This window comes from Apteryx mantelli, chromosome 36 (genome assembly GCF_036417845.1).
Source record: "Apteryx mantelli isolate bAptMan1 chromosome 36, bAptMan1.hap1, whole genome shotgun sequence".
NCBI classification, from domain to species: domain Eukaryota; kingdom Metazoa; phylum Chordata; class Aves; order Apterygiformes; family Apterygidae; genus Apteryx; species Apteryx mantelli.
Genome location: NC_090013.1, coordinates 269,319 through 287,157, shown reverse-complemented (window position 1 = coordinate 287,157; position 17,839 = coordinate 269,319). Strand labels below are relative to the sequence as shown.

At 63.3% G+C, this 17,839-nt stretch overlaps 2 protein-coding genes across 2 annotated transcripts; both read left to right on the top strand.

Annotated features, from left to right (window-relative positions):
• The first annotated feature begins 926 nt into the window (after positions 1–926).
• Positions 927–10,149, top strand: OLFM2 (olfactomedin 2). The gene is made up of 6 exons (XM_067314669.1): positions 927–1,064; positions 5,015–5,164; positions 6,599–6,754; positions 8,169–8,388; positions 8,535–8,641; positions 9,468–10,149. Exons 1-6 carry the CDS (start codon positions 927–929, stop codon positions 10,143–10,145), a joined length of 1,449 nt encoding a protein of 482 aa, XP_067170770.1. The 3' UTR covers positions 10,146–10,149.
• A 5,105-nt stretch (positions 10,150–15,254) lies between these two features.
• Positions 15,255–17,410, top strand: LOC106500184 (microtubule-associated proteins 1A/1B light chain 3C-like). The gene is made up of 5 exons (XM_067314586.1): positions 15,255–15,306; positions 15,389–15,444; positions 15,903–16,009; positions 16,720–16,957; positions 17,372–17,410. The coding sequence occupies exons 1-5, from the start codon at positions 15,255–15,257 to the stop codon at positions 17,408–17,410; spliced, it is 492 nt and encodes a 163-aa protein (XP_067170687.1).
• Positions 17,411–17,839: the final 429 nt, after the last annotated feature.

Sequence of the window (17,839 nt, the reverse complement as noted above, 5' to 3'; positions counted from 1 at the left end):
CGGCCAAGGGTGGCGCGTGGCCATGGGGCAGGTCCTTGGGCAGCGCGGACTGGCACCAAGGGCTGCCACTGGCCTTCGCATCCCCCTGCCCAGTGCCAGCGAGGAAGCAGCCGCCCCAGGCCCGGCTCCCAGCATGGCTCCAGTCCCAGCCCAGCTCCTCTGCTCACCAGCCACATGGTCCCTCCGTCCCCAACCCTGCTGCCCTCACAAGCTGCCCCCGGCGCTGCTCGTCTGGGCCAGCGTGCGGGATCGGAGGAGACAAGGAGGGGAACCAGGGGGCTGGGAGGGGAACTGGGGCACCAAGAGGGGAGCGGTGCCTGGAGGGGAACTGGGGGTCTGGAAGGGGAAGCGGGGGGCTGGAAGGGGAACGGGGGTCCGGGGGGGGAGCGATGCCCGGGGTGCTGCAGGCCATGTCCTGCCTGTGCAGGGACGCGGTCGGAGGGTCTCGGGGGGGCTTGCACGGGACCGGAGCCCTCCAGGAGTCGGGCTGCAGCATGGGGCCCCAGGTGCCAGCCGGGTGCAAGGGCAGAGGCTGGTGGGCGATGCTGGATGGCACCATGGGGGGCTCGGGGCAGCAGGGGCGGCTGGGGGAGGATGAGAGGGTTGAGGGGTACGGGGGGGGGCTAGGCGATGGGGGCTCCCCGGTCTTCGCCGCCAGCCAGGGATGGACCGCAGCGTCCCAGCCGGGCTGGGGGGTCCCAAGCCGGGCGGGGCCGGGCCGAACCGGGGCCGGGCCGGGCTGGCCCGGGGCCAGCGGCGCCGACGTCACTCCGGAGCGGCGCCGGCCGCGCTATAAGGGCGAGCGCGGCGGCGGCGGCTCCGCAGGCGGCGGGGGCGGCGCGGCCGGTGCGCGGCTCGCCCCGGCGGGCACCGGCACCGGCACCGGCACCGGCGGGGGGGGGGCATGCGGCGGCGGCGGCGGCGACATGACGGTGCCGCTGCTGAAGATCGGGGCCGTGCTCAGCACCATGGCCATGGTCACCAACTGGATGTCCCAGACGCTGCCCTCGCTCGTGGGGCTCAACGGCACCGCCGTGTCGCGGGCCGGCACCTCCGAGAAGATCGTGAGTCGCCCCCGTCCGGGGGGGGGGGAGCGCCGCGGGGGGGCGCGGGGAGGCACCGGGCTGCGGCACCGGCACCCGCCGTGCCGCGGCGGCGGCGAGCGGGTCGGGCGGACCCGGGATGCGGCGCACCGGGACCCCCCCGATCCCCGCCCCACTCCCCCCGGGCAGGGCGCACCGGGCCCCCCCGCACCGGGCCCCCCCTTTCCCCCCCCCCCGGGCGGGGCGCACCGGGATCGCCCGGGCTCGGGGACCCCCTTCCCCGCCCCCCGCCGGGCAGGGCGCACCGGGATCGCCTGGTGGGGCTCAGGGATCCCCCCTATCCAGGCAAGGAGCGCCGGGACCCCCCCGGGCTCAGGGACCCCCCTCCTTCCCCGCCCCGCCTCCCCCCCCCGGGCGGGGCGGGGCGCACCGGGACCCCCCGGCGGGCTGGGGACCCCGCGGCCGGGCCGGACGCTTCTACCCGATGGAAGGACCGTCCCGTCGGGGAGCCGCGGGACCGGCGTGGGGGCCCCGGGCAGGGAGGACTCCCCCGGGGCGGCTGCTTCACCCACAGCCCCAGACATGTGCAGCATCGTGCGCCGGGGCTCTGTGGAGCTGGGGTCTGATGGGGGGGGCAGGATGCCTGGGCTCCTTCCCGGGGCCGGGGGCAGCGGGGCCCCCCGGGGCTCTGCGGGGCCGGGTGCCGGGGGGCTGCGCTGGGGGCCCAGTGTCCCGGCAGGGCCACATCCCTGCACGACGTGCCGTCGCGGTGCTGCGGCTCCCGCGCCGCTGAAGCGGCGGGTGCAGGAGGGGCCCCAGGCCAGCGCCGCTGCTTCCCCGCTTTGCCGGCCTCGGCGGGAATAGGGCTCCAGCCTGGGGGCACCGGGCTGGTGGGACGCAGAGGGTGGGAAGGAGCTGCCTCGGTGCCCGGGATGTCCAGGCCAGGCAAGCGCCTGCTCCCCGCGCGGCCCCGCAGCCAGCCGGGCTGGCAGACGCACTGACAGCTGGCAGGCGCTGCCGGGCCTTGCACACTGCCCCTCACTGGGCAGCACGTGTGCGAGCTGGGCCCCCGCCGGCCCTGTCCACCGGAGCCCAGTGCGTGGTGGCAGCAGACGATGCTCCCTGGGGCAGCGCATCGCCCTTGTCGCCGGTGCCTGCTTGCCGGCCCCACACACACTGGGCGATGCTCGAGGTGCAGCCGCGCGGGGCCATCGTGTTGCAGGACAATTAGCGACGCGCAGGGTAAAGCGGGCGATGCACTGCAATAATTGGCTAATCATTAGTCACTCTTTGGTGTTCATTGTAAAATCATTAATCACCGTGAAGGAGCGCTGCTAATGTGGCTGTAATGGGCTGCCACCACCACCCACGCTCCCGCTGGCAGCCTGGCGGAGAGGCACACGAGGCCACGGGGCGCAGGCGCCTTTGCTGGTCGGGGCGTGATGGGCACCCGGCTGCCGCTGCAGTGTCTGCACTGGTGCAAGGGTGTGCGTGCAAGGGTGTGTGCAAGGGTGTATGTGCATGGTCAGGCATGCATGCATGCAAGGGTGCATTGCAGGGCACATGCATCAGTGACAGCCCCGGCCAGGCACAGGGCGGCCTGGCAGTGGGGCCACTTGGGGCCCCGTGTTGGCCGCTGCGCTGCCACAGTGGAACTGTGCTGGGGCTGGCCCCCGCCATGCCACTCTCCTGCCGGCGGCAGGCCGGACTCTGTGCCAGCTTGGGGCCAGTTTGGTGCTGTGCTGTGCTTGTGCCGTGCCGGGACCGCTCGCACGGGCGCACACAAGCCTGGGCGCCAGGAGGTGGCTGTGTGCGGCCGGGGCTCGGCATTGCCAGGCGCCTCCTTCCCCTGCTGCGTGCGTCATCGCGAATCCCCAAGACCTCCCGAGAGTCTTTGCAGAAAGCACCAGCCCCTCACCTGCCCCGAGGCGAGCGGCCGGACTCTCCCACGCGGCTTGAGCCCCCGGAGCCGGACTCCGTGGAGCCTGTTGCAACGGAGGGGCTGCACAGTGCCCTCCGTGTCTCCGGCCGGGCTGCTCCGCCAGGCAGGTGAGGGGCTGCGGCAGGGCTGGGCAGCACGGCCGGCAGTGGTCCCTCCGTGCCCTGGATGCGAGCGGGCAGCTTTCCCAGGCTGCTCTAATTAACGACTTGGTGACAGATTGCACTGGCCCTCGGCAGGTTCGACCTCGCGGTGCCGTGAGTGGCGGCTGCGCCGGGCGGCTCTCACCTCTGTCCCGGGGGTCCCGGCCCTTGAGGGGCTCCAGCAGCCTTGAGTCTGGGGGCACTGGCTCCTCCTGCCCCCCGGCCTCTGCTGTTTTCCCTGTGCATCAACCCACTCTGGAGCATCCACGTCTGCCTTCCGCCCCGGCACGGCCTGGAGGCTCCCGGATGAAGGGAAATGGCTCCTCCGCAGCCGCTTTGCCTTGATCATTCTCAGATCGGGGTTGGGCACTTCAGTTTCTTGAGGGCGTTTGGAAAGGGAAGGAAGCTTTCGGCAAGGAGCGCTGCTGCCTGGAAGTGTTGTGGGGGTGGCAGGGGTGCTGCCGACTCGGAGCGACTCCTCTCCGGGGAAGCCCGCTGCAGCGCCGAGCGGCCATGCCCAGCCCTCACACTGTTGGGAGCAGGGGAGGAGGATGGCGTGGAGGAGCCGGCAGCAGCGCTGGATTCATTTCCCGTCAGCGGGCTGGGCCGAATCGCCGCCACTCGCCAGAGCAGCCGGAGGGGAGCTGGCTCCGCACCGCCAGCTCCGGCGCTCTGGCTTTGCTAAGTAAATGAACTATTTACCTCCCTCCGCAATAACTCGGGAATTTACTGCGCTCGGGGAGAGTTTTACACCCTTGTTACTTAATTTATACTCGTTGCGCTGGAGATTTGAGAGCAGTGTTTAGCCACTGCCGTGTCCCATAAATCCCTTCCGATGTGAAACATGAAGTTAAAACCGTGGTGTGCAGAGCGAGGTGTCGTCCCCGGCTTGTTACGGGCAACGGCTCATTTATCTCTGCCTGCCTCCGTGCGGCAGGGGCTGGGAGAGGGATGAGTTTGCTCTTGATTTTCATAATTAATAATTATGAATTACCCACGAAATGTTAAATGGCCCAGCACGGAAATGCTGGCTTATGGCATGAATAAATCAGGCAGGCAGAGAGGGAAGGGGACGGCGCTGCTCCCCCCCCGACATGTGCCGCCTCGGGGAGGCGCCGGAGCCGGCGGCTCCTTTGCAGCCGGGAATCGTGCAGGAGGGGCACGGACATGCCGGCACGGAGCCGGGCTCCCGCGGAGGCGCCTCTCCCTTCGGAGCCCGGCAGCCACGACCTGCTCTTAGCTCGTCCCAGGGGAGCTTTTGGCCAGGGTTCGGCTCCAGCACAGCCGGGTACCTGCAGCGAACGGGGGTCTCCTGTTGCCGGGGGATCTCCTATTGCCAGGGGGTCCTGTATTGTGGGGTACCCGGAGCACATGGGGGCCCCCTATTGCCAGGGGTCCTCATATGGCTGGGTGATGCCCCCATCACTGGGGGGGTCCCCCATTGCTGGGGGTCCCATATTGCTGGGGTGTCCCGTATTGCAGGATACCTGGAGCACACAGGGGTCTCCATATCACTGCAGGTCCCTGTGTTGCCAGGGGTCTGCATATGGCCGGGTGATGCCCCCATTGCTGGGGACCCCTATGGCTGGAGGGGGTCCCCTATGGCCGGGCGATGCCCCTGTGGCCGGGGGTCCCATACTGCTGGGGAGAGCAGCCTCAGTGGGTTTGCGCCTGGCTCTCGGGGATGGGGCAGCATCCCTGGCTGCCATGGGGACGCGTGCAGCCCCCCCCGTCCGCCCGCAAGTGGAGCGGCATTAGCAGTGCTGGATCCCGAATCTGCGCCCAGCTCCCGAGCGCAGGCTGGGGGTACACGGCCCCGTGCAGCAGCGTTTGCGCCCCATCACAGGTGCCAGCCGGGCAGCTCACAGCTTCCTCCCTCTCCCCTGCAGACCCTCTTCCAGAGCCCCGATGAGGGCTGGCAGGTCTACACCTCGGCGCAAGCCCCCGACGGCAAGTGCCTCTGCACCGCTGTCATCCCTGTGCAGGGCACCTGCTCCCGGGACCTGCGCAGCCACCAGCTCCGCCAGCTCACAGAGAAGGTAAGTGGCGGCGTGGTGCCGTGTCCCCCGTCCGTCCCGTTCCCCCCCCCCCCCAGCCACCCTTTACGGCCCCGGGCGGTGAGCTGCTCCAGGTGGGGCCATGCTAAAGCTGTCCATTAGCGATTGCAGTATTCAAATCCATCCCAGTGCTCGCGGCTGGAGAAGCAGAGCTGCTGCTGACTGTGCCTGCAAATTACGTATTAATCAGCTGGAGAGGGAGGACTCACAGCCCTGCCCGACGGGAGTGTGCCCTGGCTGGGAACCTGCAGCCTGGTGCCGCTGTGCACGATACTGTGATGCCACTGTGCATGATACTATGGTGCACGATGCCACGGTGCATGATGCTGCAATGCCGCCGTGTGCGATGCCGCCATGCACGATACCACGGTGTGCAGTGCCACGGTGCACAATGCCATGGTGCACAATACTGTGGTGCTCGATACTGCAGTGCAAAACATTGCTCTTTGCTGGTATTAGTGCCCGTAATGCTTTTACATTCAGCTGCAGAGAGCCTTGTCCTCCAGAGCTGTTCGAATTACGACGGCTTTGCTGGCAGATCATCAGCCTGCCTGCAATGTGTGGCTATGGCCACCAGCGCGGAGGAGCGCGGCAGTGCGGGCAGCCCATTCGCTCACTGCACTGAGCGAGCCCATGATGCTGCCAAAAAGGTTAAACCTGACAAAAAAAATAAAAATGAAGTGCACTTTAGCGTTCCCGCAGTGTCTCCAGTGGAGCTGGGGCGGCTGCTCCTTGCGGAGGGATGGCTTGCTGGGCTTTCCCTGCCGCCTTCCCGCACCACCTCCCTCTGCCAGCACGAGGCGGAATTGGGTTTTTACCATCTCATGTCATGACACAGGGTGAAACCCTGGTGTCGTGTAGCAGCCAGTGCCTGGCGCTTTGCACTGGTGTTGCTTTGCTGCAGCAAGTGCTGGCGGAAGCTGCTGCGGCCCCTCTTGCTGCGGTGATCCCTTCCCCGGCTGCGGGAGGCTGCGTGCGTGAGCAGCAGCTTTCATTTAATTTCCTCTTGGTTTTTACACCTCCACGTCCACCACAAACCCGATTAAACTTTTATTATAACTTGCTGCAAAAATGCCTCTTAAACAGCTCCCTTCAGAGGCTGCAACAGCACTGTGAATACCAGCAGGGCTCATGCTAATAAATAAATAACCGTTTAAGGAACACGGCCACGTTCATGTCGTTTTAGAGCATGGAAATAAAATAACTCTGCTGCCTGCGCCAGACGAAATTAAAGAACAGCCCAAGCTGGGAAATGCGCGCTCGGGTGGTTTAGAAAACAAATAACAGCTGAGGCAGGATGAGCTGCAACGCAGCACGGTGCACGTGAGCACCGCAGCGGGAGCAGGGCTGGGGCAAGCGGGTGCCCCAGGGCACCGCCGGGCCCCCCGGCCACGCTCACCCCGGCCCCTGCCGCAGGTGCAGAACATCTCGCAGTCCATGGAGGTGCTGGACCTGCGGACCAGCCGGGACCTGCAGTACGTGCGCAACACAGAGGCGCTCATGAGGGGCCTGGATGCCCGGCTACGGGCGGCTGCTGACAGCCAGCGGAGCCTCAACACCAAGAGCTTCCAGGTACTAGCGCCAGCCGCATGTGCCGGTCCCAGCGGCATGCTGGTCCCCACGCATGCTGGGCAATGCTGCGTGCCACCGCGGTGCCTCAGCCCCCCCCCCCCCCGGGACCCCCCTTGGCCCCCAGCTCCCCGAGTGCTTCGGGAGCTGTCGGCGCCGATGGCTGCAGAGACCAGGCAGTGATGAAACAGCCGCGCAGCAGCAAGTGTTTAACCGTGGCAGTGGGGGCCGGGCCCCCGGCATGCAGAGGCAACATTAGCAGAGGTGAGGGCACCCACTGGAGCCGCAACACAGCGTGGGAGCAGAGGGGCTGGTGGGCGAAGGAGCCCTGCAAAACCTGCTGCAAACCCCGCCAGGGCTGTGGTGAGCAGCTCCGAGCGCTGCCCCATGCCCCTGCTTTACCAGCCCAGCGGTGGCTCCTGCCGTGAGCCCCCAGTCCTGAGCTGGGCAGCGGCAGCGCTGCCTTTGCTGCTGGACTGCAGCCTCCAAGTTTGAGCTCCTTGATGGCTCCGTGCTCATCACTCAGGGCTGTAGTCTTTCCCTGGATTTATGCCCTTCTCCCCCACCCCTCAGGGAAAGGGCATTTTGGTGGGTTTTCTGCAAGGCGGTGCGGTGCTGGCATGCACGCCGCGGTGCGCCCGTGCACAGTCGTGCATGCCCTAGCTGGGCGCGCTGGGTGCAGGGAGCCCCACCTGCCCCCCTCGGCGCCCCCTTGCCCCGTCTGCAGGCCACACGGTGAGCGGTGCTGCAGGAAAGCTGGGGAGGTACTGGGGGGGTGCCCAGCCCCCGCGCGGTCGCACCCGGCTGGCGCTCAGCTTTCCGGCTGTGGAGCTGCTCTGCCTTCGCTCGTCAGGCAGCTGCAGCCTGGACTGGGTGGAACGGCAGGGTCAAAGCGCCTCTGAACCTCCTCTTTTTGCAAAAATGAGCAAATAGAGATTTTTAAGCCTCGTAAGCCAACTCGTGTGTGTGTGTGTGGGGGGGTGATTCTGCCTGTTGCCACTGCTGCCAGTGCTGGGTTTTCAGCTGTGCGTCACCTTTTCCGCATCCCTTGGTGCAGGGAGCTTCACCCCGTGCATTGCTGCCCTCCACTCCGGCCAGGGGCATTTTACCTTGTGTTCCCGCAGGGACACAGAAAGAGGCGGGATCTTGCCTTTCCATGGCATCCAGGGACACTGGCTGGATCCCTGTTGCTCCGTGACCGATTTCCATCCTGCAGCGCACAGCAATAGCATCAGCTGCAACAGATTAATTAGCTCATGGGCACCGGATCTCAGGAGATGCAAAGGGCAAAGCTGTGTAATTCCCATGGATTCCCAGCGCGGGCTGGGCCCCCCAGCAGGGCACGGCAGGGGAGCGGGGTGCCCCATCCCCGTGCTCCTCCCGCGGCCGGCGTCCCCCCCTTCCACCCCCTTTGCAGGAGCTCAAGGACAAGATGAGGGAGCTGCTGCCGCTGCTGCCTGTGCTGGATCAGTACAAGTCGGACACGCGGATGATCGTGCACCTGAAGGAGGAGGTGAGGAACCTCTCGGGGAGCCTGCTGGCCATCCGGGAGGAGATGGGCGCCTACGACTACGAGGAGCTGCAGCGGCGGGTGCTGCTGCTGGAGGCGCGCCTGCACGCCTGCGTGCAGAAGCTGGGTACGGCCCTCGGCGTTTGCCCTGCGCGGCACTTGTCCCGGGGCGAAGTGGTGCCTCTCCCAGAGCACCCCCCCGCCAGGGCGCGCGGTGGCCGGGGTGCCCGCCTGCCGCCTGCCCCGACCCGACCGCTGCCTCCGTTCCCGCAGGTTGCGGGAAGCTGACAGGCGTCAGCAACCCCATCACCATCCGTGCCTCGGGCTCCCGCTTCGGGTCCTGGATGACTGACACGATGACGCCCAGCGCCGACAGCCGGGTGAGTGGGGCGGCGGCACAGGGACACAGCCAGGCACCGCTCAGGGTCAGTGCGGGGCTCCGGGGGGTCCTTCCCCGGCACCCTGGCATGGCGACTTTGGCAGGCGCTCTGCTCCCGCCGCGCGCGCCCTGCTCTGGACTCTGCAGCAGCCCTCGGGCTCCTGCTGCTGTGGCCGTCCTGCCGCTGGCCCCACTGGTGCATGCTGCCCGAGGTGCACGCGCTGGGGTGCTCGCTTCTGGGAGTGCACAACCTGCATGCTTGCTTCTTGGGGTGCTTGCACTGGGTGCAGGCTTGGGTGCATGCACCCAGGTGCTCACTTCTTGGGGGGGGTGCATGCACTGGGTGCTTGCTGCCCAGGGTGCTGGCCTCCGAGGTCCACATTGCCCGCGCACCTGGCACGTGCTGCCCGGGGCGTGGGCCCCCCAGCGTGCCGCCTCTGCCGAGCACTGCCAAAGGAAGCCGGGCTCTGTGGCGGGGCAGGAGCGGAGCTGGTGCCTCCTCAGCCTGGGTGAATCGTGCTGGGCATTACGGGCACAGCTCCTTTCTATTAAAAATTAGCCAAGCGTCTGATCTGCAGAAAGAGTGAAAATTGTTTAACTCCATAAATTAAAGGGGGAAGACTAAGATTGTCTCATAGAGCACTAAGACACATCCGTAAGGGTGCAGCTTGCTTGTCCCCCGCGGTTGTCGCCTCTCCGTGCAGCGCGCAGGCAGGGCCCGGCCGTGGCGAACACCGGGCGCCTCCGGCCGCGTGCTGGCGCGGAGCCGGCAGAGGGGGGACAGGGCGCCTGGGGACGGGACCTCCCTCACCCCTGCCCGCTCCCAGGTGTGGTACATGGACGGCTACTACAAGGGGCGCCGCGTGCTGGAGTTTCGGACCCTCAATGACTTCATCACGGGGCAGAACTTCGTGCAGCACCTCCTGCCGCACCCCTGGGCCGGGACGGGCCATGTGGTCTTCAACGGGTCGCTCTACTACAACAAGTACCAGAGCAACGTGGCGGTGAAGTACCACTTCCGCTCGCGCAGCGTGCTGGTGCAGCGCAGCCTGCCCGGCGCCGGCTACAACAACACCTTCCCCTACTCCTGGGGCGGCTTCTCCGACATCGACTTCATGGTGGACGAGAGCGGGCTGTGGGCCGTCTACACCACCAACCAGAACGCCGGCAACATCGTGGTGAGCCGGGTGGACCCGCAGACGCTGGAGGTGCTGCGCAGCTGGGACACGGGCTACCCGAAGCGCAGCGCTGGGGAGGCCTTCATCATCTGCGGCACCCTCTACGTCACCAACTCCCACCTGGCCGGCGCCAAGATCTATTTCGCCTACTACACGAACACCTCCAGCTACGAGTACACGGATATCCCCTTCCACAACCAGTACTCCCACATATCCATGCTGGACTACAACCCGCGGGAGAGGGTGCTCTACACCTGGAACAACGGCCACCAGGTCATCTACAACGTCACGCTCTTCCACGTCATAAAGACGTCGGGCGAGCTGTGACCCCTCCGGGCCCTGCACCGGAGCTGGGCGGCCTTCCTCCTCCTCCTCCTCCTCCTCCTCCCCCTCTTCCTCCTCCTCCTCCTCCTCTTCCTCCTCCACCTCTTCCTCCTCCACCTCCTCCTCCTCCTCTTCCTCCACCTCCTCCTCCTCTTCCTCCTCCTCTTCCACCTCTATTTTTTTATAATCCTTTTCCATTTGTTTCTTCCCGTGGTCAATGGCGCATGGATCTCGTCTGCCTTCATTCGAGCTGACCTCAGTTTTTTTTTTTTTTTAATTTATTTTGATGGCAAATAAAAACAGTCTCTTTGACATTTGATGCAGCTTGTGCTTTTATTTTTTTTACTTTTTTTTTTTTTTTTTTTTTAATAACGCTTTTTATTCACTGGCTGAGGGCTGGCGGGGCTGGTCCCACCAGCCCATTCCTGGTCCTGGTCCCAGTCTCTGCCACGGGCGGCTTTCCTGGGCCTTGTCCTTGGGGCACCAAGAGGAGGAGCCCGCTGGGCCAGGGCATTTTCCTGCAGAAATGAGGGGTTGGGGCCATTGTCCGCACTGGAAGGATGGAGGGATGGAGGAGGCAGGGAGATGGAAGAATACAGGAGACAGAGGGATGGAGGACAGGGATAGAGGGATGCAGGATGGAGGGATGGGGAAGGATGGAGGAGGTGAAGGGATGGAGACGGTGGCAGGATGGAGGGATGGAGAAGGCAGCAGGATAGAGGGATGGAGGGACTGCTGGGCGCCAGGGAGGTGATGCGAGGGCAGGGGGCTGGAGGGCCTGGCACTGCCCAGGGCACGGGATGCATCTCTGCAGGCAGCGTTGCTGCTCAGCGACCCCCAGCGGGCACGGTCAGGCGTAATAAACCTTAAATTGGCCCTTTAAAATCAATTTGTGACTTTCAGCACCATTCAGAGCAGGGCTCTAGCCTGTGCTTAGCTGTTCTGCTGCGCAGATGCTTTCCAATTAATTTAACCCAATTTCCAGCCGGGGGGAGCCAGGGAGGGGGCCCGGCCAGGCCGGGGAAGCGGCAGTCGCAGACCTCCCCGCGCGCTGCCCAGCCCAGCCCAGCCCAGCCCAGCCCAGCCCGCGCCAGCGCTATTATTAGCGCCAGAAAACAATTGCAAAATCAATCGTGCACAAAAGGCAATCCAGCTTTCCCGGCGGGTGCCAGCAACAGGCCCCGGCGCCACCAGCCCCGCGAGCGGCAGCCACCGAAGTATCCCTGGATTTGCAGCTCCCGCACTGCAGCGGGGCTGCGATGGGGGGAGACGATTAACCCCACGCCGCGATTCAATTAGCGGCTGCCGCCATGGCACAGCACCAGCTCCTCTGCTGCCCTTGGGGCGCCTCTGGCTGCCCCGGGCTGCTCCAGGCAGGCGACGTCCTTGGGCTGCCAGGGCCCCATGTCCGCGCTGCCTCTGCTCTCGCCCTGCTGCCGGCTGCTCCCTGGGCCGGCAGCTCTGCGGTGCAAAGCGAGCCAGGAGCAGCGAGGGGCGACGCTGCCGCCCCGTCCTGTCCTGTGCACGGGACAGAGCCATGCCGGTGCATCCGGGTGACGTTGCACAGGATGGCGCCATGCCCGTGGGTCTGTGTGACATTGCACGGGATGCAGCCATGCCCGTGCGTCCATGTGGCACTGAACAGGACGGAGCTGTGCCGGTGTGTCCAGGTGTCGCTGCACGGGATGGAGCCGTGCCCATGTGTCCATGTGGCACTGAACAGATCGAGCAGAAGGCGAATCAGTTATTCGTTCCCTGCCGCTGTCAGGCTGCACCCACATGGCCAGGACGGGCCCCCCGTCCTCCCCAGGCAACTCCGCTGCGGCTGAAAACAACCCGCTTGGTCGTTCGGCACTGGCTGATGCGTCCCGGCCATCTGGGCTGTGGGCTTTTCCTGACGCTGGGCAGCAGTAGCTCAGTGATGGAGGCTCCTTTATGGAAGGGAAGCGGCCAGCAGCAGCAGCACATAGCTGCTGCTGAAAATAGGCCGTGTGAAGAGAGGCAGTGCCAGGTTTCGGTGCCCCCCCCCCCCCCCCCCCCCAGGCACTGCAGCCGTCTGCTCGCCCCCGCAGCTGCATCGCCCCTGGGACCACCCTCACCGTCGCTCCCAGCCCCTGCGACAGCTTCCCTCCCTCCTGGGAGCGGGAAACGCTCCCCCAGAAGGATTTCTCCGCCCCAGCTGCTGGCTCACCAGGGATAATTCACAGTTGCGGGTCCCTGCTGGGGCTGAGTGGTGGCTGCTTGGAGGAACCAGTTCCTCCCGGGGGGGGGGGGGGGGGATTGCTGCGGGTGCCGGCACGGGGAGCGGCACCGAGCCGGGCATCCCCCGCTGCACCACCCTTCCCTTGGGGTACCCACAGGGATTGCACGGCTCCTTTTTTCTATATGTGTATATATATATATGTATGTATATACATATATGCACACATACATGGTTGCCAGCAGCTGGAAGCAGAGTCGTGGGGAGAGCGTGGGAGCACACATGGTGCCGGTGGCGCCGCGGGCCAGTGGGGCGGGCGATGCTGAGGGGTATTTCGGCGTTTCCTCTCCAGCCTGTCAGGGTGCAGGATGCTGCAGGGGCAGGAGCAGATCTTTACCCCCCCCCCCCCCCCCCCACACACACACCCCCCGAGATACCCAGACTCAGACTGCATCAGTGGCATGGCAGGCGATGGTGCGGGATGGGGAGCTGGGATGGAGACTGGGAAAGCCAGTGGGCAGGAAGGGCATATGGGAGCAGCACCACTGGACTGCGCACGGAGCGACTCCTGGATGAGTGTTGCAAGGGGGGAGCAGGTGGTGCTGGGGCTGGAGAGCCCTGAAGGCCCAGCCGGGAGCCCCGGCACCGCTGGACCATGCACGGAGCAGCTCCTGGATGAGTGTTGCAGATAGTGCTGGGAGCCCCGGCGCTTCCGGCTTTCCCGCGGTGCCGCCCAGCTACAGCGTGGGGCTGCAGTCCCCCCCCCCCCTTTAATATTTACCGTGAGATTAAAGATAAATCTGGGAGGATATATATATTTTTTCATTCCAGTATGTCACAAAATGAGCTATGAATAAAACTTAACTTGTGCAGAAGAGGATTTATTTATGAGTTTCAGCTGCAATTTGCTCCGGGAGGGCCCCGAGTGGGGAAGGTGGGAATGCAGATGAGCCCAGCCGGCAGCCGGGGAAGCTGCTGATATAAATTTTGCCTCCGCCTCCCCCCGCATCCCGGTGCCGGCATTTGTTATTTTGTCTTATTTGGATTATTCCGGCAATGTTTGCTCTCCGAGGAAATTAGCATTTCTGGAAGCTCGGGGCTCCTTCCGACGCAGCCGCAGTCCGGGGGAGGGTTGCCGGCTCCCACAGGGAAGATTCAGTGGATATAAGCCCCATTTTGGTGAAGGGGTGGCACCGGGGCGAAGGCCGTTTCTAGGCGGACGAGGACCGTTCCCTGCTTGGCCTTGGAAAGCTGCCACCTACCAGGAAAAGCAATTTCCCTTCATCTTTAATTAATTAGTTGATGCTAATGAAAGCATCACATTTCCATGAAGACCTGGGATTCCGGAGTCCAGCCCGATATCACAGCAATATTTGGAAATTAAACTGATAAATAATAAATGTTTGCTGTTAATGAACTAATTTAAAATGGAGATAGACTTTTTTTTTTTAAAAAAAATCCACAACTTTTTTTTGCTCTCAGAAAAGCAATTAGCTCCTGCCTGGAAAGAGAATTAAGTCAGTGAATAGCAATCGATTCGTTTTATTAGCAAACTGAGAGACACTTTAATATTTATCAGTTTATTGTTCAGAAATCATCTGGAATGAAAATGCCCCCTTCCTCTGTGAACCTCCACTTTGGATCCCACGCAAAGTTTCAAGAATTCAATTTATTAGGGGTATAAATTTATAATGGCCTAACTTGCTACACAGATGGAATATATATTGCTAATGTAATTTTCCAAACCAGTGATGAGCATGTCTGAGGGATTTTTTATGGCAAAGTAATACAGTTTAATATATTGCAGAACAGCAAAATATATTAAATATGTATATGAAACACATCAAAAAAAAAATGGGATGACGGATTGTCCTTGGCTGTGCACCGCCGTGCTGGGGCGGCTCAGCATTCCCGTCCGTCACGGGGAAGCTGCTCAGTCCGGACGCCTGGCACCGGCCCCAGCCCCAGCCCGGCCAATGCGGGCGGACCCGCTCTGGGTTTCATCCCGTGCGGCTCCGGCTGGGAAGTACCACCAGGGCTGGGAAGTGCCTCCAGGGCCAGGAAGTGCTGCCGGTGCCAGGAATGCCGCCGGTGCCGGGAAGCGCCTCTGGGGCCAGGAATGCACCCGGGGCCGGGCTGCTCCCATCAGCAGCTCCTCCGGAGCCGTTGCCTTCCCCCGGCAGCTGCAAACAGCCCCTGGTGCAACGAGCGGCTCTAAACGAGGCAGTTGGAGCCTCCGGCGCCTCTCTGCACTCCGGGCTGCCGTTGCCTCCTCCCTGCTCCGAGCGGTGCTGCGCGCGGAGGGCTGGACACTGTGGCTCTCGCACATGCTGCTGCGGGATCAGCCTAGAGGAAGGACAAACGGGGGCTAAGCAGCGCGGCGGGTCTGGCCCACTTGCAGAAGCTGCTGCGCTCCCAAATAGCCCTGCAGCACACGAAGGAGCCAGCTCAGCGGCGGCTTGGGGGGATCCCGCCTGACCCAGGCCCCTCGCTAAACCGAACGGGGAGAGTGAAGGAATTGAACCGTCGTGATAAGGCATGCTTGCTGTCGCGATAAGGCATGCTTACTGCTCCCTGGGCAGGCAGGGGCCCCTGAGACCCCACATCCCCCACGAATCCCTTGGCCTCCCAGAGCAGCGGCTGGCACGGGCTCTGCCGCTCCTTGCGCCATCGCATCCCAGCATCCGCGCAGCTGGCTTACAGGGAAACCCTGTGAAAAAGCCCCACGCTGGCACCAGGGCGGCCAGACTCACTCCAAACCCCATTCCCGCCCCAGCTGGGGGAAAAGGCGGCTGCTCCACCAGGAAGCTGGGGATCCGCCTGGCTCCTCCTCCCCAGCCCAGGTGGGCACAAGCCTATATCAGCTGCCAGGTGCAGCCCTTGGCAGGGCTGGGTCCTGCTTGTGCTGGGAGATGCAGCGGGTGGAGGGCAGTGCTCGCCCCTTCAAGCAGAGGAAGAGCCTCGGTGCGTCGCCGGGACAGCAAGCCCTGCCGCAGAGCGGAGCGGGCGTCGGGCTCTGTTCACTCTCCATCTTTCTCTTTTGCAGCCACTAGGATGCATGAAGTGACAGAGATCCGGATAAAATACCCCAACAAGATCCCGGTAAGGGCTCTGTTCTGCTCTCTTTGCAGCTGTGACTGAGCAGCTGCCTGAGCATGGGGGTCTCCCCTTGCTTGCAAACTCAAAAACCCTCCTCAAAATTGCCCTGCTGCCAGCGCCTGCAGCAGTGCGGTGGGCACCGGCCAAGTCCCCTGACTTTGGCTGCCGTCCCGTTTCTGGCAGGGCGTCCACTCAAATGGGTACCTGCCCATGCTGAAGCCTGTGTCCCCTCGAGCATGGCTGAGGGACAGCAGCTGAAGAATGTGCTGTTCCCCCTCCCTTCCCCCCTCCAAAAAAGCTCCAGTAGTTAAAAGATGATCTGCAAATGTCTCTGCTGAAGAGTCCATGCCTTGACTCTGAAGGCCACAAAGCATCTCCCCTCCCCGGAGGCTCCTGCCGTGGTCACTGGCCCCGGGGTCCCCCATCCCCCTGATCCCTCCAGCCTCTCTGCCCTGGTGCAGGTGGTGGTGGAGCGCTACCAGAAGGAGAAGAACTTGCCCCCCTTGAGCAGGACCAAGTTTCTGGTGTCCCAGGACCTGCCGCTGTCCCAGTTTGCCGTCACCCTGCGGTAAGGCGCGAGCAGCGTGGCAGCACCTATCTTGCTTGGGGAGGGGGTCTGGCTCTTTCCCTGCGCTCCCCGCAAAAGGGCTTGTTCCTCTGCAGCACCAACCTGCTGCAAATGCCCAGCCCAGGTGCAGCTGAGCCCTCAAAACGGCTCCACGGGGAAGCTGGTTTCAGCTGCTTTAGGCATTTGCCCTCCTGGTGGGCAAGTGTTTAGACCAACCTGAGGGGTGCCAGGCTGCAAGCAAAGAGCAGCCACGCGGGGACCCTCATGGCAGAAATCCTTTGTCCTCGCTGGGACAGAAGGTGACGGTCAGCCTTGTTCCCAGGGCTCCCGCCAGCCTGGCTCCTCTGCTGTGCTGCTGTCTGTGCATGAGCGCAGCTGAACAGCCCATTAGAGATGGGCTATTAGCAGCAATGCAAACAAGCAGCACTTGGTAGCAGTGGTGGTTAGTGATCTTTGGGAGAGGCTGGGAGCGGGGATGGCACTTTTCCAGGGAACGCCCAGCCTGCTGAATCCAGGGGGCAGCTGCTGGAGCCCAGTCCTACGGACAGGAGCGCGGTGCCAAGCACGGTGCCAGCTGCTCCAGCTTTGCAAAGTCTCTGTGCAGCCCCTGAGATGCCCTTCCAGATGGCCCCGCTGCTGCGGGGCTGGTGCGGTCAGCTTCTCCCCACGAAATACTCACCCGCGTGCTGCCTTCTCCCTCCTCCTGCCAGGACGCGTCTGTGCCTGGCCTCTTCCCAGACCTTCTACCTGCTGGTGAACAACAGAGGGCTGCCCAACATGACGGCCACCATGCAGGAGCTGTACCGCGACCACAAGGACGAGGACGGCTTCCTCTACTTGACCTACGCCTCCCAGGAGGTGTTCGGCAGCTGCTTCTCCAGTGGCCGCTCAGCCGCGAGCTGCCTGCCAATGCCTCGTCCCAGCGGCTGCGCGTCCTGCTGCGGCGAGGTGAGGAATGCATCTCCCTCGGCTGCGGGCCGGTGCCCCAGACCTGCGGGGAGATGCGCGCGCCTACCCAGCCCCGAAGCTCGGCTGGATCAAACCTCACCTCCTCTCTGACAGCAGCTTGACAGGCTCAGAACTGTAATGGTCTAAAAACTCCACTCAACACCTTGCTAATCTGGCAGCTTTAGGCACAAATTATTCTCACGACACAGCAGAACGTGGTGCTGGTTTACTTTGATCCACCAGAAGCTCTTCTAAGAGGTTCTTCTAAAGGGCTTTGTAGCCTCTCATCCCTCTCCTGGTTTGCTGCACTGAGAACTTAGGCTTCTTCTACACGACACTGCTCCTCTAATAGGATTGTGGATGAGGAGTTTCACGGTCTGTTTAGATTTCTGTTAAGCCGTGTGTCTGTTCTAGTTGCTCCTTAAATTTCCATGCTCTTGGGACTTGGAGTAAAGAAAGTAAGATTAGGCTACTTCCTCTGCTCACCTAATGGGACACGAAGCTGCCCTCCATCCGTGGTGCTTTAGCCTACTCCCGCCAGGCCTTTGGCAGCTGGGGCAGGTGGCTAGGAGAGAAAAACGGCATGGAAACGGGAGAGGAGCTTGCTCCTGCTACTGGGCGGGAGGCAAAAGCAGCCTGGAAAGCAGCGCTTTAGCAGAAACCTGCCTGCAGAAGAGCAACTCCCCGGTGCGGGGGGTGAAAACACCTCTTGGCCTGGTGCACCGAGGATGGGGCACGTAACTAAAAACTGCAGCAGGGATCAGCTGCACTCAAATCTTAGTGTTGTGCTGTGAGTCAGATGCAAATGCTTCCTGCCACTGAGGCTGCAAAATACCTCTTAAATATTTAAGGCTTCCCTTGTGATAAAGTGCATTGTCACAC